The sequence below is a fragment of the Canis aureus genome, chromosome 18 (genome assembly GCF_053574225.1).
Source record: "Canis aureus isolate CA01 chromosome 18, VMU_Caureus_v.1.0, whole genome shotgun sequence".
Classification (NCBI taxonomy): domain Eukaryota; kingdom Metazoa; phylum Chordata; class Mammalia; order Carnivora; family Canidae; genus Canis; species Canis aureus.
The window spans coordinates 56,059,502-56,083,610 of record NC_135628.1 but is presented as its reverse complement, the minus strand read 5'-3'; the positions used below and the strand labels follow the sequence as shown (position 1 = coordinate 56,083,610).

At 51.3% G+C, this 24,109-nt stretch overlaps 1 protein-coding gene across 3 annotated transcripts in view; it reads left to right on the top strand.

Moving 5' to 3' along the window:
- The window catches only part of PLXNA4 (plexin A4), a 427,922-nt gene that overhangs the window by 339,143 nt on the left and 64,670 nt on the right, over positions 1 to 24,109 (top strand). For all 3 annotated transcript variants that reach the window (XM_077857378.1, XM_077857377.1, XM_077857379.1), the window contains exons 10-13: positions 8,558 to 8,758; positions 15,986 to 16,082; positions 16,512 to 16,702; positions 20,703 to 20,854. In XM_077857378.1, coding sequence (XP_077713504.1) covers positions 8,558 to 8,758; positions 15,986 to 16,082; positions 16,512 to 16,702; positions 20,703 to 20,854 — 641 coding nt within the window. The remainder of the gene's footprint in view (positions 1 to 8,557; positions 8,759 to 15,985; positions 16,083 to 16,511; positions 16,703 to 20,702; positions 20,855 to 24,109) is intronic.

Below are 24,109 nucleotides of genomic sequence, written 5' to 3'. Positions count from 1 at the left end.
TTTATGGGGAAAAAGGAGGAAAGAGATTGGCGTGTTGGCTTTGAAAAGGAAATGCGAAGCTAATGTATGTGTCGACTCTGTTCTCTTTTAAGACAAAATGGATCTAAAGCTCGTAGGACAGATGTGGGTTTGACAGCAAGGGGCGCACCCCCGGCATGTAAACCCTGATAAAAGGCTGTCCAGTCTCCTCAGCCCTGAGCCTTTATCCTGGGGCATGCGGTCAGGAGAAGGCCTGCTTCACCCCCGAAGACCAGGGGCTGGCGGCTCGGGAAGAAACCTCTTACTTTGTTCAGGAACCTGCAAGTTACTTGATGGGAGCAGAAGCAAAGAGGTTTTCAGCCTCTCTCCGGCTTTCCAGGCTGGCATATCTGGCACAGGTTTCATGTGTGGAGAGGCCCAAGGATAAAATAGATGAAAGTAGAAACAATTGAGCTATCTGGTGGATTTCAAAGGCCCCTAATCATTTAATTACCTTGAAGGAGGTTTTCAAATTTCTGCTTTTTCTTTCTTGTTTGCTCCTCTTGTCCCAAGTCTCTTTCTTTCAAATACATAAAAGAGGCTTGCATCTGCCACTCAGAAGGAGGGGGGAAGAAAACTAGAGGAGAATAAAACAAGAGCCCACCGTGTTTCCCAGTGTGGTTCAGGGATTCCTGTAGAAGAACAATGTCTTTGAGTGCCTGGGTTGCCAGCCAGACACAGCGCCCACCTACTCCTGACACTGGCAGAGGCTGCCAGCGAGTCACAGCACCTCAGATCTGATGCCGGGGCTCCCAAGAAAGGAAGAGGCCTGGAAAAACGTGGCCAGTGGAAGGTGGTGCTGAGCTAACCCATATGATGGCCACCCTCAGACACTTTCCATTTCACCCAAGCTGCGTTATGGTGAGCCTAGCAGGCCATTACAGCAAGAAGCTCCCAGGGACCTTGGAATCGCTATGCCTCCCTCCCTCATCACATCATAGGATGGAAGTACTTTTCACTCCTCTTTTGCCTGGATGTTTATTTATTCTAAGGAAAGCAAGCTCTAAGCCTGTGTTTCTGGCGCAGTGTTGGAGGCTGCCTTTTACCCAGCTCAATCTAGGGCCATTTTGAGTATAATGAATGTAGAGGAGAAGCCAGAGTTGACCGCTTCATGATGGTCATTGTGGCAACATCTTCCTGGGGAATGTACCAAAAGGAAAAGAAGTCATCAATATTTGTGGATTCTTGACTCATCCAGGCATTTGGGGTCATACAAGGAGGTCATTGTGCTCAGAGCTTTAAAGAAAACCCCTGGCTGCTCTTGGAAATAAGGTGACTTTTTATTTTATGTCGTTGTTCTGTTTTCTCTCTTTTTGTTTCTGCGGCAGGGGTTCCTGCAGTGGGAATAAGGGGTAAACAAAGAAAATTATGCATTTGAAAGGTGATTTTATAGAAGCCCCCAGACACAAGGGTCTCCTCTCCCTGCCAAGAAGAGAACTTATTCGTAGCACGGTACTCAAAGCTTGGCACGGGTCACCCTCCATCCTGCATTACCCAGTCCCTGAGCATTTCCCATATGCAGAGCATTGCAAGACGTTTCAGGGTGTGGGAGCTGTCTGTAGTCTGCAGGTAGAGATGGGTAAAATGGGACTGCTGGTCTACATGACCTCTAATATTCTTGAATTGTAAGTAGAAAGAAGCTGGAAAGTGCCAAGGAGCAGCCCATACCTAAGAAGTGGTCTTAGAGGGTGAATGCTCAAGTCCAGGCTGTGGTCTCCCTGTCCTACTTCCAGGGTGACTGCCACTCAGCCTCAGAGCCTGCAGCTTCCCTGGACCCATCCCCATAGGATGAAAGGGGGCCCTGGGCCCAGAGATTCTTCTGGAATCCCCAGGCTTTCATTTCTTTTCAACTTTGAGTGTGGGGAGGCAGACAGCATCCTTTTGTTAGTCAAGAGGGAGACTGCCAGGTGGCTCTTCATTGCCCCAGCACCATCATGTATCCCCAGGAAGGCTTTCATCCCTGCGTCTTCCAGTTTCAACACCGGCTTTGTTGACTATCACCAGGGATGTTGGATTACCTCTGTTTTTTTTTTCCTCCCAGAACAAAGAATACATTCAGGTGAAGTTATTGGTCTGGAACAGAGAAGTGGTCGATCATTGTTGTTATTATATTAATGGCAAGTACTCTAGCATAATTACAATTCTCAGAAATAGAATGCCCAATAAACATATGTTGTTTGTAGTAACTATATTCCAGTTACAAAGAATGATTTTGTTTCACTAATGAATGGCATTGTGATAACAAAGGCTGGGTCTTTGGATCAGATGCCAGATCCCGGGTACCTAAAAGAAAAGAGAGAGGAAGGAGAGGAAGGCTGACATGGGGTGAGTCTTCCTGCACTTGGCCCCATTCTCCCAGAGTCAGGAGAGACTGCTTGCATCCCAGTGGAACAGCCTTTCCCGGAGGCAGCTGTTAACTGGGCCCACCTCTACCTGCTGGGCAGGACCTCGGGTTCCCCAGTGGTTTTGACCCAAGCCCCCATCAGGCCCGCACACGTAATAACTGTGCTCCAAGCAAATCCACTGACAAGAATTTATCCTCCATAGACTCTTTTACTGTTATGTCTCATCTAAACTGAAAAGCTAAGTCAGCTACTGAAGCTGTTCCCTGGGCATCAGGCCAGATGGGCTTTGCTAGGAAGGCCCACAGTGCACAGGCTCACAAGAGAAAGTTCCTGCAGGCCCTCTCTTCTGGAAGTTCAAACAGCGTTTACTCCAGAGAGCACATGTAGGATCATAAGAGGCAAGATGCATTCTACTTGATTTCCAAAGCAGTGCTAGAAATGTTCTTCTAACAGTCCCGACCACCCCGGCTAGAAACCTGTAGATGGGATGGGTATCCTAAAATCTGCCAGCCCCCATCCTCAGTCCTCTCCAAGAATGAAGAGCTGGCAAAGTGAGTGGGGTCCTAGGCCCTGGGCCTCTACTTGCCCCTGGTGCTCAGACAGGGCAGGCCAAGGGCATTTACCCACCACCCGACTCAGGAGGGAAATGGGGTCAGCCACCTTGTCAGTGATTCTGGCAAGAGGAGCCATTCCTGGGGCCCAGCCCCAGGGAGCAAAACCACTCTCACCATGCCCTTCACCTCCTTTGAGAAAACAAAGCCAAACCCAGCTAAAGAACTCACTTCCAATCCGTGCACCACCACCACTCCAGGTATTGCATTCCTGGGCTGCCATTTCTCCAGACAATTGCACTTTCCATCAATCTCGGCTACCCCAACCCCCCTTGAGGTTATGGGTATTTCCTTTCTGTATTATGACTTTGCTCTCTCCATAAACCAGCCCATCGTAGATCACACTAATGGCATTATAAACTTGGGGAACAGCAAGAAAATATATGGTGCGTTACATTTTTGTATTGGGCACTGTGGGTCTGAGAAGGTGAGTGTAAATTTGGGGCGTTGGTTAGGGCTAGGGCTAGCTTCTTTGGAATTGATGGGGGCTGAGGTGACATTAGTGGCAAGCTGTGCCCCTGCAGATCACTTATTCCTCAGCTGCCCCTCAGCCCCTGCCCCACAGTCCCCCAGAGCGTCACATTTCCCCAATCTTGCTGTAACAACTGGGAGAATTAGAGCCCTCATCTAGTACACACACGGGGGGCTGTAAATCCACAGGCCTACCACCCGCCTCCCCAGGCAGCACCAGCCCTAAGGGCGGTGTTTTCTCTCTCAGCTCAGCAGCATGCTTTATGTCCTTGTTCAATTATTTAAATATGCAATGAAACCTCTGTATAAAGCAGCCACTGACATGCTGGACACAGTGGATGGAAAAGCTTTCATACGTTGGCTTGCTCCTTCTGCTCCCCACAATTAGTGGGACCATCTTTCCTTCTGTGTGCATTTCAGTGAAAACCAGAATGTGCGTGGGGCCGGACAGTGGACCTGGAGCCCACATGAGCCACCTCCCAAAAGCCAAGACATTAAAGGTTTCCTTGCACCTGAAACCACTGCCACTCTCATCCCTCAGTTCTTCCAACTGCAAAATGTAGCCACAGGCAAAACATCCTCCAAGGGAATCTGATCCTGAATGTTTGCATTTGCCTCCAAATAATCTTATGAAATGAGGTTGCTTACCACCTCGGAGAACTGGCTGTTTCCAATGAGAGCTCAGAGAAATCCCTTCCTTGAGAAGATGAAGAGTATTATGTTTTTGAGGAATTCTGTATGGAGGTTAGATGTTCATCTGGGGACACAAGTCAGTAAGATGACCAGGTGAAAATACTTTGTCCATTGTCATTGTGGGAACTGAATGAGGTAACTGGTGTCCTTAGTTCCTTTATTGTGAACGTGGGGGTGATCACATGTGTTGGGCTGTGAAACCAGATAGCAAATGGGAAAGCACGTGGAAGGTAATGGAGGTGGTGGGATGTGCCCTGGATGGACTCCCTGAAGCCCCTGTGCCATGTTAACTAAAATCATAACAGCATCACACACTGCCTGCCAGAGCCATACCGCCTGCACGACTGTACCAGATTGCAGTGTGTCAGTCATTAAAAGATTACACTTCCCTAGCGGTAGGTAAAGGGCCATTTCCAGAAGGGACACCCCCACCACCACCAGCCGCTCCAGTGCTCGTTCAGTTGGTCAATATTTTGAATGCCACACTTGAAACTAGTTGAGTAGGCACTTTTACCCCATCCTAGAGATGGGAAAACTGAGCTTTAGAAAGGCTATATAATGATGTGTCCCAGATCATCTATTGGGTTAATAATAGAACTAGGACCATACAATCCATTGAATCCGAAGCAGCCTCCTCGTTCCATGGCGGAGGAGATGCAGACGGTCTGAGGGACTTGCCCAAAGCCCCATGATTGTGGCAGAGTTCCTGTCTCAGAGCCTATAGAACATGCTGTAGCAAGATGTCCCTCCCAGAAGAAGGGGCCGCTGTTAGAAGAGCAGTGGACAGACCTGGGGCCTCTGTACCCATCTCCCTGTGTTTGGGGCACTTGGAGCTATTGAAATTGTTAAGAGCAGAAGCCTAGACGGGGTGGGAAAAGCTAGACAGTTTATGGGACACCCTCCAACCCCACCAAAAGCCCTTTGGAGGAAGAGTTTTTAACCCCCATTTAGAGTTAAGCTAAGCCATGATTAGAGCCCTTTCAAGGCTCTGAAATGAGCAGGAGGAAAATAGCCTGGTGTTCAGAGTTCAGAGACTCCCCATTCAGGTTCTTTCTAGTTAAGGATGCTGAGAGGTGATTGTCTGAGCCCCAGGCCATGGTGGAAGGACTTGGAAGTGAGGTCTTCCGACACGAGTCCTAGAGAAACAGGGAGGTTTCTCTGCAACCTCCCATGAGCATCAGACATAGCGGTGGTTTTATACCTGGAATCTCCGTGTGAGGCAGGTCAGGATCTGAGGCCCTGGGGTGGGAGGAGGGAGCAGTGTGGTGGCCATGGTCCCTTCATGCCTTGCCACCTAGGGAAAAATTGCCATTTTACATTTCAATTAAGAGGGACACTGGGGTCAATCATCAGTGCCACCAGAGGAAAATGGGCCTGGCCCAGCCCTGGGCCTCTCCAATTATTATTAATGAACTTACTCTCAGACCTGCCAACCTTTTTATATGCAAATTAGGTCTTATGGGGCCACTGGCAATCAGGACTCATTAAAGAACACGAGCCAAGCCTCCCTGAGAATCTTATGGGGGAACAGGGGCTTGTGTGTCTGCCCACATCCTAGACTAGAAGCAGCCCAGCCCCAGAAAGGTCCCAGAGCCCACAGGATGGTGTGGCAGCTCAGCAGTCCTGCGGAGCTCAGAGAGATCCTCCCAGACCCACCAGGCCACCCTGAGGTGGTCCCGGCCCACCAGCCGGAACTTGCCTCTTTCATTAAGAGGATGAAAGATGGTGGGTTGGCATTCAACTTCTTCAGCTACCAGTCTGCGGTTACTGAGCCATTACATTTCCTCTCCCTGCCTCAATGTCTCCTTTGCAAAGTAGAAGGGATCCAATAGGTTGGTCCAGAGAACTTCCCAGATTCTAGACACCTCCTGAGCATTGTTCATGGACAGCAACATTTTGCCGTAAGAGATGGAAAGGAGATCCAGGACTTCTCATACTCCAAATGCAACCAGAGACCCGGCTCCCCTAGGCAGACGTTGGATGGAGCAGGAGGGCCGGTCAGGCTTGTGCATGGGGAGGGAGAGGAGAGCTGCCCAGGGCTGCAGGCAAGCAAAGAGTGCAGGTGGACCATCAGGCTTGGGACTCCCTGCTTTTCGTAGATCTTCTCTCTTGCTTCTCCAGCTTCACACCCCTCCTGCTCCAGTCTTGAGTGTCATCCTAGTCACTAAATCGTTCTTGTCTTCTCTGTGTCCTGTCTATCTCATCTTGCTGGGGCCAGGGGGGCTGAGGTAGCAGACAAAATGGGGGCACAAGATGCGGCTGCTAAGATTTTGCATGTGAGACCCAAGGCCCTGGAGACTTGTGCACTTTAGAGTCTCAGGACCAAGTATTGGGTTCAGTGCTCTGATCCTTCTCCCCTCCTTGTTGCTCCTCTGTGTTTTCATTTATTTTTAATTGTGGAAAAATCCACACATGAACCTTAACCTTACCATCTTAGCCAGTTTTAAGCCCAGTTCGGGGGCGTTAAGTACATTCACACCATTGTACGACCATACCACCATCCATCTCCAGACCTTTGTCGTCTTCCCCAAAACCAGAATCCCGTCCTCATTAAACACTAAGTCCCTATTTCCTCTCCCCCAGGAACCCCCATCCTGTCTCCATAAATGTGATTACTCTAGGTGTTTCGTATGAGTGCTTTATTGTGATTGGCTTATTTCCCTTGGTAGAACGTTTTCAAGATTCATACTTGTTGTAAGGTGTGTTAAAATTTCCTTCCTTTTAAGATGGAATCATATTCCATTGTAAGTATATATCACATGTGGTTTATCTATTCGTCCACTGATGGACACTTGGGTGGCTTCCACTTTTTGGCTGTTGTGAATAACATTGCTGTGAACGTGAGCGAACAAGTATCTGTTCTAGTCTCTGCTTTCAATTCTTTTGGGTATATATCCAGAAGTGGGATTGCTGGATCTGCCTCTCCTCTCTTAGCTGCTTTGCAGAATAAAGCTACATGCAGCCTGAAGGAGAGAAGGGATTAGTTTAATGGGCCCAGGGCTCTTGCTCCCCTATGGCAAGACTCCACAGTAATCAGGAAGGACAGAGGTGAGACCACCCCAAATCATAGAACCAGAACTGGTAAGAGCCGAGTGGGTCCTTGGATTCCATCTGATGGACAGATAAGGAAGTTGAGTCTCCAAGTAGGCATATGATGAGTTCAGGGTTCCATAGCTTGTCAGGAGCTCAGCAGGCATGAGAGTGTGGGTCTTCTCCCTCCCGTTTCCATGACAGAAGGGGCTCGCATTTGCCTTCAGACCCAGGAGGAGCAGCTGCCAGTTGCTTGATTGCCTAAGACCCTCCAGTCTGCCATCCCCCTATACCCTCTCCACTTTCTCCTGTCAGGGAGGAGTCCTAGGGTTATAGGCCAGGAGCCTCAGCCAACAGCAGCATCCCCAGGAAGGATGTATGTGCCGTGCCTGAGATGGCCAACTTGCCCAGAAGTCATCTGTCCCAGCATGCCCCAAACAGCACCATAAAAGAAGTAGTCTGGGGGATGGGGGACCTGACTGACATGGGGGATCCAGGCCCTCCCTGTGTCTCAGAAAGCCTCACTTCTGCCCATGCCCAGTCAGGCCCTGCATTACTGACTCTCTTCCACCCAGGTCCTCAGAGCTCAGCTCCGTGGTAGGTCCCACCTCTGGACAGAGAGCAGAGCACCCTCACTCTGTATTTGGCCCCATTTCCCCCCCAGCCCTTCATGGACAGAGCTTACCATCTCAGGGGAAAGGGCCTAGTCATTTCCTCCATCCCCCAAGGCTCTCTGGGCCCCATTCAGTTTGAGGGATGAGTATGCTCATTGTAAGCATCCAAGAGGTTCTCCATGTACCTGCTCAGAGGGGCATTTCTTTGGGGTCAGGCCAGCCACGGAGTGCAGTCAGAAGCTTCTGGATTCTAAAAGGTCTCTGGGACTCATATCCGAACATTCCCAATTGCCAAATCTCAGCCATGTATGGAAGACCCTCCAGGGCCCTCCTGCTGTGGTCCAGACTCACATTCTAGAGCTAGGGCCCAGGGCTCACTGTACAGAAGCTCTGGTGGGTCTCTCTGTCCCAACTCCTGGCAGCCTAGGTCTGAAGCACAGGGGTCATCGGCCCAAAGTGGGACATGGGACGCCCAGCAGCAGAGTCTGTCTCTGCTAGGGTGGGAGGGATGCTGAGAGGGGGCAATCGGGAGTTCAGAGTCTGGAATGTATTAAAATGGAACCCGAAGAAGGCGGGGGGAGAACCTCAGTGAGGAGTGGCCTCCAGACAGTGACTGTGGGATCTGGGATTTCTCGGACCTATTCCCTCCCACATAGAGGCTGGGGATGGGGCAGCAGTGTCTAGAGCCTTCTGTGGGTATGTCCGAGGGAAGGTGGAGCAGGGCAAAGATCTGGGCTGTGTCTGGAGAAGCTCCTGCACCTGCTGTCTGTTCCAGGACTGTCCCCAGCTGCTGCGAGTGGACAAGATCCTGGTGCCCGTGGAAGTGATTAAGCCCATCACTCTGAAGGCCAAGAACCTTCCGCAGCCACAGTCCGGGCAGCGCGGCTACGAATGTGTTCTCAGCATCCAGGGCAACGAGCAGAGGGTGCCCGCCCTGCGCTTCAACAGCTCGAGCGTGCAGTGCCAGAACACGTCTGTGAGTGCCCGCGGCCCTGCCTCCCCCAGGCCGCCTGAACCCCCGCTCCGCCCCATCACTGTTCTTTTCGAGAGCCCCGTCAGCTGGGCTCTGCAGGTTTCCCCCAAACACCCACAGCACAGTCCAACTCTCTGCCTCACTGCTTCCTCCAACCCCGCTTGCCCGGCACAGTGCTGGGCTCTGAGGTCACCGCGTGTCTGCCCAAGGCAGGGGCCGCAGTGGCAGGAGCTTTGGGACCAGCCATGGGACCGCTGTTTGTGGCCAGAGGTATTTGCAGGGCGTGTTAGGCTCTAGGAACACCCGTGTCCGTCCCCCTTCCTGAGACGAGTCTGGAGTCCCTGGGCCCTGCGCTCCTACCAGGGCTGCCCTGAGGGCCTCGTCGGGGCCTGCAAAGGCCCACTGCTACCTTTACACCTGCACAGAGGCCGCTCCCAGCACAGAAGCCTTCTGAGACCAAACACCTGCAAAGGGAGCAGTGGAACAGGGTGGAGCTAGCTCAGGTCAGCACAAACCTGCCCGATGTTTAGAAAATCCACATTAGGTCCATGCCCGACCATGACAGGCCAGCAGGCCCCGCTGCCGATGGCCTTCGCCTGATTCCTGGGTACCTCGCAGTGTGCCCTGACTATTCCTGTCCCGCTGCTCCTCTCCGGACCTTGAGGTCTTCCCAGACACCGCTCTGCTCTCTCTCATTCCCTTTCTCCACACACAGATGCTCAAAGCTCATGAGGCTTTTAGACTCATAGTATTTTCAAGCTGTAGGAAACCCTAATAGTAGTATTCCTCACTGAGCAAATGAGAAACTGAAGGCCCAGAAGCAGGGGCAGGTCTAGGTTTGTGGGCTGAGACAGATCTGATCTGGGGGACCTTCTTTTAAGAATAAAATGTAATAAACACAAAATTAAATATATAGGCAGGCCTGAGAAGGGGCTGAAGGTCCACACACCTCAGGGTAACTCACGCCTGCCCAGAAAAAAGCAGTATGTCTAAGGTCACACAGCTAGCGGGGGGCAGGGCTGGGTCTGGATTCAGGTCCCCTCCTATGTCACACTGCCTCCCATTCATCCTTCCCATTGCTGCTGGGTACTTCTATACGGTGACTGTGTTTGGGATGCGATGTAGGGGCAGGGAAGTCCTGGACAAAGCGGTTCATGGGAGCACCTCACTCTCCCTGCAGGAAAAAGTCTGGGGGTAAATGGAGCTCAGAGAGGCCCACATGTTTGCCCAAGGTCACTCAGCATTACAGGGATGGAACTGACAACCGTGGCCCAACCTCTGAAACCCCAGATGTGTCCCCACAGCTCTCGTGTGCACATCCCCCTCCTGTCCCAGCAGCCAAGGATCCTGGCAGATTTCTGCAGCGTTCTGGATTAAACCTGCAAGCAAATGGAATATTAAACACCTCCTGTTTTCTCATAAATCCTGAGGCCAACCAGACTGGCCCCAAGGGTTTGGCTCTAGTGATTCTCCCCCAAATAAGTGAGTTCCTGCAGGAAGAAAAAAGTCTGAGCCCCATATGAGTCAGTGGAGGGCAGATAGGGGTTTAGACCACAGAGAAAAGTCTACTTGGTCAGAGACACTGCCCTGGGAACCTGGTCTCAGAGGTGGCAGGAGGGGCTCTGACGATTGAGACCTTGTTTTCCCAGACACTACAAGACTCGGCCTCACCAACCCAGGGCTTCATCTGGCTCCGTTAAATAGACAAGAGCACCCATATAGCAGCCTGAGTTCATCCTACAAACTCCGTGGTCAGAACTCAGTACCTTGGGACCCACTGCCTTTCTATCCTGCCTACTGGCTTCAGCACTCCTGAGCAAGGCCTGACTCCCTGAATGAGCCCACTAGGGGTCACATTGTCCTGACCGAGGGGGGCAAAGTCGGAGCCTCCGGGGAACAAAGGTGTAAAATGGAACCCTGACAAGTGGTTGGGTCACCTCCGGGGGGTACCTGTGCCAGCATCCTGGTCAGTACCAAGGAGTCAAGGAGAGGCACTGCTGGCATCTGATGGTCTGACGTCCAATCTTCAGGATTTACAAAATCTGCTGGTCACATATAGCTCCTTACGCAGGAATTTCACATCTGGAAGCCTGATGCCCCAAGACACAATGGTCAAGTCCACTTCCAGCCCCAAGGGCCAACCCCTCAGCCCCCGATGGGGTTCTTGCCCAGTTGGCTGGCTTCCTGAATGCAGGGGCTCAGACAATTCACATTCCAGGAGACTTCCCACGTCCCCAGGACCATGGTGGAAACATGACCTGGGGCCCGAGGCTCTGGCCACCAATGAGAGGACATGGTTTCTAGGCTCCTGGCACAGCCCTCTGCAGTCCCCGTAGGAGCTGGGGTGGGCGCACCCTGAACTCCGGCACTTGGAGCTAGGAGTCTGTCTGAGGCCCCCCAGCCACTGGGGGCCAGTAGGCAAAACCCAAAATCGCTGCTCCAAAGCAGCTCAGCCTTTTTTATTTCAACACCTTTATTTTCCTCACCTTCGTGAAGAAGGTGATGGGAGAGTTTTTTCTGTACCATTTTAAAGTCTTAAAAACTGAGGCAACAGGAGGTGTATCCCACAGAGGGTAGGTTCCAGGAAAAATCCCCTGTAGGCTCCGCTGCAATCATGCATCCAGGGGGGCTCAGCTCTGACCTTTCCTAGGAGCCTCTGTTTCTGTTCAGGGACCCCAGCTGAGATGCTGAACTGGGCCAGGATGCCACTCACCATCGAGTGACTTCCTAAAAAAACTCTGGGGTCATAATCAGGGGCAGGCCTCCTTTACCATAGTTACAGTACTATAGAGGACAACATACTATTAGGGGAGGAATAGACCTCAGGGAGGATGTAGTAGGATCCTGCGACAGAGGGCATCTCTGAAGCCCAGAGAGGGCATATGACCAGCCCCAGATCACACAGCAAGTAAGCAGGGAATTCAGAACTTGAATCCAGCTTTACCACACACAAACACACACACACACACACACACACACACACAGCCATCCAAGGTTGGGCAAAAACTAGCAACTGAGCACTTTGTACCCAGCCTGGGTGCAGTCCCTGGGAACAAGGTCTGCTATGCCTCAGAGAGGACTGTGGAAGGAGGCATGTGGTTTCACTTCCTAAACCCCTGAGTGTTCTGGAATTGGGCAGTGGGGTGGAGAAATCCAACAAAAAGTCCAGGCTTGTGATGGCAGAGGAAGGGGAGGTGACAAAGAGGTCTCAGAGGAGAGCGGAGAAGGAAAAGTAGCCCAAGAAAACTCCCCCTGGCTGTGAGGTGACAGCAGGTCACCTCCAGCCCATGTATCAGGGACAGTCCCTGAGCCATCGCTGTAGCCCTGGTTGGGGTGAGGGGGTTTATAGGAGGAAAACAGGGCAGCTCACAGGCAGTGGTTGGAGGCAGGAGCAACTGTGGGTATTCTTGGCCTCCTGTAGACCAAGGCTCCAGGGGAATGACAAGCACTGCTAATAATAATAGTGCCCAGTACCCGCCTCTCAGTCACTGGCAATCACGCGAGCAAGTGGCCGCAGCGGGCAGCCAGCTCCAGGCCCGGCTTCCACAGACCCGCCATAGCCTCCCGTCTTCTCCCCGTGTGCCAATCCACCCCGTGCAAAACAAAGATGGGGAGACCGGGTTGGGGACAATTGGGATGGGGAGGTAATTGGCCCCCTCCCTGCTTTATTGGAACACGGCTGGGTCTGCTGAGCCCTCTGGGGTTCTGGGGTGGACACGGAGCACACACACGTTTCTTATGTCATATGGATCTGTCCACCCGAGCGGTAGAATTCGTCAGCGCCCTATCTCAGAGCTCAGAACAGGGAATGGTTAGAGGAAAGACCGTCCAGATTATATAGGTCTTGTCTTTGCTTTACAAGGTAGAAGTTCACCACTTTCCCAAGGTAATGAGCAACGTCATCCCCTAGCTGGGCTGTGGTGTGCCAGACCTTGATTGAGACACTTAACCTCCTGGCCCCTGAGAGCCTGAAAGCTCTGGGTTTTGTGCAGATTAACTGCCCGCTGATTACAGAGAGCTCTATAAATGCTAAGTGCAGCAGAGGTGGGGAGTCCTGGGGGATGGGAGCCAGTGGTCCAGACACCCCAGCTGTGGGTCCCCTCCTGCTGCAGAGCTCTGATCATGGGGAAAGAGCCTCCAGGAATGAGAGTGACCTCCCTAGAGACAGAGGAGGTGAGGAGGGAGCACCCAGGGTTAATGACTTCTCTAATATTTAATCGTCAAGATCCCTGGAATGAGCCATAAAAAGATAAAGCAGTACCCGGCATAGCTGATCCTTGAAGCCTTTCCTTTTCAATCTTCCTCGAAAAGTGAGTGCATGTGAACACACACATGCGCTCCAGAACACATAAGCATTCTCCTATGCACACATCTCCATATGTACCAAGTGTCTGGCGCATAAACACTCAATAAAAGTCTGCTATTATTACTTCACATAAACATAAACATGGGGAACACAAACATATTTTTGGACAGCATCCCCAAATGGAGACACACAGACCAAAACACACAATAATACTTGAGTGCTCGTTCCACGTGACCGGCACTGTGCTCAGAGCCACGAGGGTTGTCTCCCACCCCCCAAAGAGTCCTGTTAGGTCTGTCCTGTTTGTGATTCCCACTTTACAAACAGGGAAACCAAGACTTACGTCGCTGGCTCACATTCACACGGGTGGGCCGGACAGAACCACTCTGTGGCAGTGCGTGCACGGATGAACACACAGCTAGTACGGGTTTGACGCTGAGCTCTTCTCAGGTGGGCTGTGTGTGAACTCGTTTGTGCACACAGACACACGCGTGCGTGCATAAATAAGCAGAATTTCTTGCCTTGCTCTCTGGGGGACTTCAGGGCCTGTAGGTTCTCTTGATCTTTGGCTGGCAGGCCTCTGATCACCACCCGCTGCTTTCACATTGAATCCTGACTAGATCCGGGCCTGAGACGCAGGAGCCAGGCTTGGATCCTGACTTAGCTGGCCCTCACCCCCTACCCCTCAGCATCCATCCTAGAGGTAGAGGCTGGAACAGCCGGAAGCCAGCCTTTGCACCTTTCTTGCACTGGCGCCTAGAAGGAGGGAGATGGGAAGGGAGAGAGGAAGTGGATCTTGGCTGGAGGTTGGGCTGGGAGGGAGATCTGGGAAAGTGTTTCCTCCCTCTCCCCTTCCCTACCTACTGTCCCCCACCCTCTTTTGTTCCTGCACACCTCTGCTGCACACACGTCCTGCAAGGAGTGGGGATTCTCTAGCTCCTGCAGCACCAGCGTCACTAGGGTGGCTTGTTTGAAATGCATCCCCAATTTCCAGTCCAGCAGGTCTAGGGGGAGGCCCTGGGATCTGTGCCTAGGCCCCCTAAATGATTCTGATGAATGGGGCCCACAGACCACCCCGAGAACCACCAGTCCAGAGAGGAAGAGGTTTTTGTGAGAAAGCTCGGGATGCCTTAGAGAGACCTAGCCTGGCCCAGAAGCAAAGAACAAAATCTCTGGGGAGTTGATTACCACACTACATGGCAAAAGATTTGAGTCACTAGCTGAGTTGGGCAATCATCAGAGTCCCCAGTGTTGTTTCTGCGGGGCTGGGGAGTTTTGCTTTGTTCTATGGCTCGAGCGCAGACCTGGGCCCGGGCTCCGGCCTCGCGGGTCACATGGGCAATTCTATGGGAGTGCGGATGGTACAGTGCAAGCCACTGTCACTTTCAGGAAACACTGAACGTGGCTCCCTGGTCTAGGCATGTGGCTCCCAGGAGTTAGTGAAAACTTAGGGGGTGCTAGGGTAGAGCCTGAAGAAGACTGGATGCCATCCCACTTGTGTATGAGGACAGCGTCACGGCCTGTTCACATTGGAGCACATGCTGTAACTCAGGAGTTTAGGGCAAGTCCCCAGATTAGGATCACAAACATCCCCTCTAGAAATCTCCATGAATAGGCTCCGGAGGGGGAGGCACCAGGACAGGCCCGGAGCCCCTCCCCAGGCTGTGTGTTCCCGAGGTTCTGAAGCTGCCCTCCTCTTAGTGAGGGAGCTAGCAGCTAGCTAGTCCGAGGAGGGAGCATCAGCTGCCTCCGTCAGACCCATCAAGACCCCCATGCCCTAGCCCCTCCAAACTTCAGCTAAGTTGAAAGAGCCTTTGGCTCGGCAAACACCACTTCACACCACGTCTCCTGGGCTGAACCCCTCTAGCAAGTTGCAAGCCCTCAGCCCCTCCTTTACAGAAAGCCTATCTCAGTTCCATTCCTCCATCCACCCCCTGTGGAGGGCAGAATCTGGTGGAATAATGAGAAAATCACCAGGTATGGATTGGAAATGCTGCCCTGGGCAGGCTCGGAGTTCCTGCCACCTACCCTCCCCTCCTTCTCTGGAGAGTAGGAAGTGTCCACTATCAGAAGGCGGCTTTGGGGTGTGAGGGCTGGCACCTCCCCCTTCACCCTCTCTTCCCCCTCCCCCAGCACTCAGTCCCAGGGCCGACACCCAGCCAGGTGGGGCACTGATGCTGAGGAGGGCAGGGCAGGGAGGCAGGACCCAGCGTCGACCCCCCCAGCGCCCCCGCACCCCCTTGCAGGCCTAGAGGCAGCTCCCCCATGGGCAGCCAGCCACGGACCTGAGGCCTGGCCTCTTTGAGCCAGTGGGTGCCTTTGGAGTCTTGGCTCACATTCCCAGGTTTGGCCACTAGGGTGTCCAGGGATTTCCCACCTCACCTCTCAGCCCCACCCAGCTCTCCTCTCTCCTAACCTCCCTCAACTCAGCCCCTTCATTTCTGGTGCCTGCACCCTCTACCCCTGCCTGGGAATCGATCAGCCCTCTCCAGGTCTTTGATAAACACCCACCTCCTCGGAATTTGCCCTAGAAATTGGAAGTTCCCAAATTGAATCAAGAGCCTGGTGGGGCCTAATGGCAGGGTTCCCCTGGGCAGGGATGGAGGATGCTGGGAAAGCCCAGCTGTGAGCCAGCATCCGTGGGAGGGGGAGGAGTCGCTTGCTGTAATCTGCTCAGGGAATGCACATTCCAAACAGTCTCCCATCCAGGCCTCACCCCTCCCCTGCCTTAGTATCCTGCCCCTTGCCCCTATCCTTCCCCCAAGGCACGCTTCCCCGAGTGTGCACCCCCATATGCACTCAAGCACATATATAGCAGATCCTTAGGCCTGAGCACTCCCGGGGTCCGCAGGCTGAAGAGCCAGCTCTCCCTAGGAATCCCTGTGACCCAGCTTTCTTCTTTCCTACCTGCAACCTGGCTGCAGTACTCCTATGAAGGGATGGAGATCAACAATCTGCCTGTGGAGTTGACGGTCGTGTGGAACGGGCACTTCAACATCGATAACCCAGCTCAGAACAAAGGTGGGGATGGTGGGCCCTGGTGGGGAGGCAGGACAGAGGGCAGGTGTTATTCCATCCCGCCCCCACACCCCGGGGGGGGGGTCCCTCTCCCTCTGGCTCGGAGCCTGCCCTCTACACCTCTCCCCTGCTCCGTGACCTCTCAGGTGTGGGCCCGCTGTGGGCAGTGGCTCTGGGAGCCGCAGGGTGAGTAGGACTGGCCACAGGAGCCCTGCTGATTCTGGAGGGAGCCCCAGCTCCCCGTCCAGTGGCGCACCAGGCCCCGGGGTTCTTTTGGTCTCCTCCATGTCCGAATGGCTAAAGGAACAAGGCTGCTTGTGTCTCAGCATCCGAGGTGGGGACTGCACTCCTTGTCCCCAGGCCCACCCCCTCCTGCTCCGCCTCTCACCCCAGAGTACCTCTTGCCCCCCCCCCCCCCCCCCCCGCCCGCAGTTCACCTCTATAAGTGCGGAGCCATGCGAGAGAGCTGCGGGCTGTGCCTCAAGGCGGACCCGGACTTCCAGTGCGGCTGGTGCCAGAGCCAGGGCCAGTGCACTCTGCGCCAGCACTGCCCCGTTCACGAGAGCCAGTGGCTGGAGCTGTCGGGTGCCAACAGCAGGTGCACCAACCCGCGCATCACAGAGGTAAGCCTGGGCCTCTGGGCCCTCTGCGTGGCCTCGGGCCCTGCCAGCCATGCGTCGCTGAGGCGACAGCCACCACGGTGGTTGGCTGGCTGGGGGCGTGTTTGTTTTCCTGCCCAGCTTCCCCAGAAGCCCGGGTTTTGGTCCAGGGCTGCTTCCTTACCAAGGAAGGTTGAAAACAGAGAGGGGCTCAGCTGTCCTGTTGGAGTCTCCACGTGAGCTGTGTCAGAAATGACTCCAAGTCCTGGCCACTCTCCCTTTGTCTCTAAGAGTCTGAGTGATGAGGCTGTTAAGCTCCATCGGGGGCCGCCTCACCAAGCAGTTAGTCCTGAGCAGAGGCTGGGCGCAGCGCCTCTGGAAGTGGAGAGGGTGCAAATGGTGAGAACCCAGGACTCACTCAAAGCAAGACCTAAGCAGAGAGATGACAAATGACAAATGGATTTGGAACACAGTTCAGGAGGGCCCAGGGGACACAGGCCCTGGAGCAAAGAGCAGTGAGGGCCAGGGCAGAGCTAAACATGCAGAGAACAAGGCTCGAGTCCCAGCTCTGCTAGCTAATTGCTGGGTATCCCGGGGCTGATTTATCACCACCTTTATGCCTCAGCTTCCTTACTGTGCAACAGGTCCTAAGGTTCCATCTCACGGAGGAGTGACAAGGACTGTCTGAGAGAACCATGCAGATTGCTGGCTCCAGGCCCAGCCCAGGAGGATCTCGCCATCCTCCTTGTCCATCATCCGCATTGTTAAAGCTAATCCCATCCATGTCTAGGCCAAGGGGATCACTGCCCCTGGGGTTTATGTAGGTCACCTGGTATCTCCACCTCCCCACTCTCAATAGAGAGACCCCCTCAGGCACCACCTCCCATGCTTCCCTGGTATATGTGCTGCCGAAACGAGCACTATGCTCCCCTGGTAAAGCAAAGAGGAGGCATGCATGTCTCAACAGGGGGACCCCCTGTACCTCTAGCACAGCACACCTTGCTCGTTGTAGGTACACAACGCCTCTTTGCCACAGTGGATGCTGATTTTAATAACAAAGCAAAAAGGGGCAGAGACAAAAAGAGGAAAGGAAGCTCAGCCCCGTCTCCATACATAATAAGGATAGATTGGTATTGGCTCTGTGCAAGGTTTCACAAACACATGTGTCTGATAATCTACTAGTGGCTGCTACAATGATAGGCAAATTTGGTGTGCAAGGTATTTTCAGTTGCAAAATATTTCCACATCCCTTACTTTGTCCATCCTCACAGCCACCCGGACATGATTCCTAGGGCTGTCACAACAAGTAGCACAGAGTCAGTGGCTTCAGAGACAGAAATTCCTTGTCTCTCATTCTGGAGGCTAGGACTTGAGACCCAGGTGTGGGCAGGACCCGTCCTTCTGAGAGCTCTGCGGGAGGACCAGCTCCGGCCTCTCTCCTGGCCTGCAGCCCACCATCTTCTCCCTGAGTCCCTTCTCGTTTGCCTTTCTGTGTGTCCCTATCCAAATTCCCTCTTTATATGAGGATGCCAGTCCTGTTGGATTAGGACCCACCCGAATGGCCTCATTTTAATTTGATGAGGTCTTTAAAGACCCTTTCTCCAAATAAGGCTCTTGGAAGTACAGAGCGTTAGGACTTCCACATATGTTTTTGGGGAGGACACGATTTGAGCTATAATGCCTGCCAAAGCCAGGGTTTGTAGCCTCCTTTCCCAGATACAAAGAGCAACGTTCAGAAATATTAAAGTCCCGGGATTCTCCGGTGGCTCAGCGGTTTAGCACCTGCCTTCAGCCCAGGGTGTGATCCTCGAGTCCTGGGATCAAGTCCCACCTCAGGCTCCCTGCATGGAGCCTGCTTCTGTCTCTCTCTCATAAATAAATAAAATCTTAAAAAAAAAAAAAAAAGAAAAGAAAGAAAGAAATGCTAAAGTCCTCTCACCAAAGCCTATATCAGACAGGTCCTGAGTCCCAGGTGTCTGGATTGCTAGACTAGTCTCTCTCTCACCACAGAGGAAAGACACTCTATTCCCTCACCCCTCCACTCACAAATGCTGCACACACACACCAGGGATGTGTAAAAACAGGTAGGGAGCCTGACCTGTGTGAGTGCACAACTTCCTCCAGCAAGGCAGGCCCTCAGCAGTGGCCCTCTGTATGTGTCCCCCACTCCGGCCCCTTCACCCTCCACACCCCCGGTCTTCTAGACACAGTGAGGTGGCCTCAGCCTCTACCTCAGTCTCCTGCATGGGTAGGAATCTCAACAGCAATTCTCAAACTGGGGCAAAAGACATGCATTTAACCTACAGAAGTATCCGTGGAAGGAGAGCCCTGGGCTTGCCCCCGTCTCCCTCCTCCCCAGCCACCCCCACCCGCAGAGCCCTTAACACGGAACCATTCCCAGGGGCTGCCACGCGTGACTGCTAATGGTGTGTCTGCCGCAAACAGTGGGACTTGCTTTCTTCTTGGCCTGAGACCAAGAAAATCACAGGGAGGAGACGGCAAATTAAACAAATCTCCCTGTGACGAAGGCTATTTACTGGCTCCATACTGGCATTGGCCCTCCGGGGAGCCGGGGGAACCAAGGACTGGGCCAGAGATAAAGCTCCTTTTTCAGGACAACACGCCAAGGCTAGAATATCATGCAGCCGCTGCTGCCAGGTGCCAGTGGGGCTTTGGGGACGGGCTGGGCAGGCATTTGGGAAGAACGTGCACTCCCCCTCCCAGCCCTCCCTACATCTGCCCACCTCCCGCACACAGAAATGGGCTCGTGTCTCCAGGGGACCTGTCTTTCTGCGATGGGAACATGAAGGTTTTCGCATGAAACCTTCACGCTCACGTGCACGCTACTCACAAACAGGCATGGGTAAGAAGGAAATGTATTAACTTGTAGGTGAATGGCCTTCCCCAGCAAGGCTGCCCCTCCAGCCTCGTTTCTCTTACTTCCCCCTCCCACCTTCCTCCAGGGTAGACCCCCCAGTTGTGACCTTTGGTGGTGGAAAGAGTAGGTGATGTTAAGAGGTGGGTGGTCTGGGCTCCTTCAGTTGTGATCCCATTGCCACTGGCCAAGATCCAGGTACTGGTGTTGAGAGACACCAGGAATGGGAAATGTGCCCTTCTCTGATCTTTTGGATGCCAGGAGAGGCTGGCACAGAATGTCTTCTACCACTAAGGTCACTAAGTGGGATGTCGTAATTAGATTGTGGCAACTGTCCATAGCACCTACCTCAAAACAGGCCCTGGGGTGTGGATTCCCAACATTTCAGTCATGAGTCAACACCAACAGTGACATCTCTGGAAGAAAAGCCTGTCATTCTGGCCAGTATATGAGGTGAAATCTAAATTAAACCCATCTCTGTTAGAAACCAAGCCAGACAATGAAGGCAAATGCTCCTCTAAATCCAGGAAGATGCTTCGGTAGTTGTGGTTTTCAACCCAATGACAACTTGAGAAATAGATATGGTGCCATCACTGAAAAGTCCAGAGGAAGTAAGACACTGTCCCTGCATCCCAAGACTCAGGATCTGAAGGACAAGGAATCAGACACAAATCACTGTTACCATGAAAGGAGCATAAAATTTCAGCGGAGAGGGAGAACAACTGGTTATGGAAAAGTGACATTTGAGAAGGATCTTGAAAACGGGGTGGGCTGCCATAGTGTAGAGGGCTGAGGGTATGAATTTTCCTTCAGAAAGGAACAATATGAACAAATGCCACAAGGTTTTATTCCTTGATTTTCTATGAATCACCTGGTCACAATACGGATCACATTCCATCCCCTCATCTCTTCCACAAAATAGGTGAATGAGACGATTTGAACACTTCTCCCAACACCACACGCTAACGTGGACTGCTTTACCAGAAGCTCCTGACATCGACAGTCCCAGACCTGGGTGTCCTTATAGATGTGGATCCAACCCAGGGAATCATGCAGAGATGGGGAAGAGCCAGGAGCCTCTGCCCCATCAGCAGGTGGGGGATGGCTCTGTCTTGATGCTTGTCAAAGTACCGTGCTTCTTCCCTCCAGATAATCCCAGTGACAGGTCCCCGGGAAGGGGGCACCAAGGTCACCATCCGAGGAGAGAACTTGGGTCTGGAATTCCGGGACATCGCCTCTCATGTCAAGGTGGCAGGTGTGGAGTGCAGTCCTTTGGTGGATGGCTACATCCCAGCAGAACAGTAAGTGGGAGCCCCGTGAGACGGAGGGAGGGATGGCTATGTGTTGATGACTCACCTCCCCTGGCCAACAACTGGCAGCCAACAGCACACAGTGTTAGAGACCATTGGGGTGGGGGGAATAGAATGCCCCTAACATTCGAGTGTCCTCCCCAGCCCTCCAACCAGCTAGCTGCCGTATTGGCAAGTGTAGAAAGGGGTTGGGGACATGGGGCTGAGAGGGAAGAGAAATGTGATAGCTGCCTCCTTGGGGCGTGGCCGTGACGAAAGCAAAATTAAAATCTGTAAGAGAAACGTGAGTTTGGATCCCTACCACTCCCCCTGCTGCTGTCCCTTAGTCCTGACTCGTGTCTTCCTCCAGTTACAAAAGAAGCTCAGCCTCTGCTACTCTCTGTGGAGGCTGAAAATGAAACTCCAGACCCACTCCATCCTGTAGGTGTTTGGGGTTGTTTATCTCTTTTTCTCCATGCCAAGTCACGGAGCATGGCGTGGGTCATTCCATGAGTGACCTTTACCTCCCAATCCACCTGTTAGAGGAGGTTTGTGAGTCATGTATCATTGCCTTGTAAATAAGTAAACACAATTTTCCAGCCCAGCAAACACACCCATGAAATGCACAGCACGATCTAGCTTTCATCCTACTTTGCTGCCCCTCCCAGAGTGACACCTTGCCACTTGACAATTTTTAGGTCTCCCTTAGGTACATCAGTGGAGTTTACCTGTCCGCTTGCTGGGTCTTGCCCAGATTTCGTGATTCTGGAACCATCATACCACCATCCTCAATCCCCACTGATTTCCATCCAGAGCTTCCGAAAGCCATCTCAGTAGACCTTGTGATTGAAGGGTCTACTCTTGATAGAATTCACCTCCCTGGTCCCGCATGGCTTATTTGCCCAAAGATGTTTCTGTGGCTCCTTCAACTATTGGAGTACTTCTGAGGACAAAACCAAAGCCAGCTGCTACCAAGCTGTTGTGATTTGGGGAACTTTAAGATGCCCTACTCCAGGCCTGCATAGCCAACTGGAAAATATATGATTTTAAAGTCACATTATTGAACTATTGGAGTGCTAGTTAGATCAGCGGATTAAGATAGAACACCCAGAAAAGAATTCTGATATGTAAAAATTTAGTATGTGATAAAGGTGACATTTCAAATCAGCAAGGAAAGCAAAGATGAGTTAATAAGCAGAGCTGGTTAACTCTGAAAAAAAAAAAAAAAAAAGACAATACCAGACCCTCGTTTCACATTATACACCAAACTAAATCCCAGATATATTAAAGAATTAGGTGAAAAAATAAATCTGTGGAGTGATTAGAATTTCTTTGATTTCAAGGGAAGTATAACTGTTCTAAGTATAAGAGCAAAAGAAAACAAGTTATAAAGGAAAAGATGAGGGGATCTGAGTGTCTAAAACTTAAAATTCGTACATCAAAAATCATTGTAAACAAAGAAAAACGTGAGCAGTAATCTGGGACTACCGTTACATCTTATGACAGTTATTATGTGCTTTTTTTAATATACAAAGAGGTTCCATAAATAAAAAGGCAAATATCACAAAATGAGCAGAGCATGAAATGAGCATGAATGTGCAATTCACAAGACAAAGAACCAAAAGTCATGTGAAAAAGTTAAATATCATTAGTAATCAATGAAATAAAAATTAAAACAATGGAGAAAACTTTTAAAAAGTTAATGCCCAGTGCAGATGAGAAACATGAGAAATAGCACACTCATACATTCATACTCTGAGGGTAAATTGGGACACACTTTGTGGAAGGCAATTTGGAATGTGGATCAAAAATCTTTAGCCTGGTCATAGTGTTTCTAGAACTTTCCTTAAATAACCAGAATGCACAAATATGTATTTGCAAGCACACTTATTTTGGCCTTATTTGTTAACAGTGGAATATAGAAGCAACTTACATATTTTTAAGTAGGGAATTAATCAATTCTTAAATCATTATACATGCATAAGGCATTAAATTATATAGCCATCAAATCTGATATTACGGGAGAATCATGACCAGGCATATGCTCCAAGTGTATTAGCGAGAACATCATTCACTGAGCAGAATAGAGTTTCTCATTAATTCTGTAAAAGGAAAACAAGACTGAACACATGAACACCAAAATGTTGACAGTGAATATTTCTGGGTGGTTCAAATGGAGTGGGAGGAAGTGTATGTACGGCAAGCATTTTTATGCACTTTCTCTTTTTTCTTTATCCTAAACATGTATTCATTATGCTATCTGGACAGAAAGGCATATATTTTTTACTGGACAGTCACCCAGAAGTTCTTTCTTTCTTTCTTTCTTTCTTTTTTTTTAAACTTTTATTTATTTATGATAGTCACACAGAGAGAGAGCGAGAGAGGCAGAGACACAGGAGGAGGGAGAAGCAGGCTCCATGCACCGGGAGCCTGACGTGGGATTTGATCCCGGGTCTCCAGGATCGCGCCCTGGGCCAAAGGCAGGCGCCAAACCGCTGCGCCACCCAGGGATCCCAAGTTCTTTCTTTCTAAGAGAGACCTGGAAGCCATAAAGTAAAAGAAGGAGCCCCTGAACCACAAACACTTTTAAACTTCAGTGTGGGAAAAGACACTATAAAGAAAGTGGAAATACAGGTGGCAAGATGGGAGAAAATAATTGCAATACTTACTAGAAACAAAAATTAATACTCCTCATTCAGTAGCTCCTACAAAAAAAGACCACCCATTAGCAATATAAAGAGACAGTCTTCAGACTAAAGGAAAAGCCATCTAAGATTTTTTTTTTTACAACCGCACACACATACTTGCAAATATCTGCAGCATCACTAGTGATCAGGGAAATAAAAATGACAGCAAAAAAAGCGATCCTTTTTTCCTATTGGAAAAACTTTCAAAGGATTGATAATATCTAGTGTTAGCGAAAGAGTGAAATAATTTCACCCAATTGCTTTTGACAAAAGCATAAATCAGTAACGACCCTTTGGGACCATTATTTTCCTCTCCCTATCAAACATCACGTACATAAACAATGACCCCACAAGCTCCCCCCTTTGGAGATTTATTCTAATGAATGTGCAGTGCTTGAGGATATTGCACATATATTAGTTGGTTCATTTTGCAGGTTATCTGGAGTAGGAGAAAAATCAGGGTAAGTTCAATGTCCATCAGTAGGAGGAGGGATACATAACGGTGCAGCCACAGCCACAGCGTGAAGCGCTATGAAGCGTTCCGAGAGGATCCCGTAGGGCTGTGCGCGCGGCAACACAG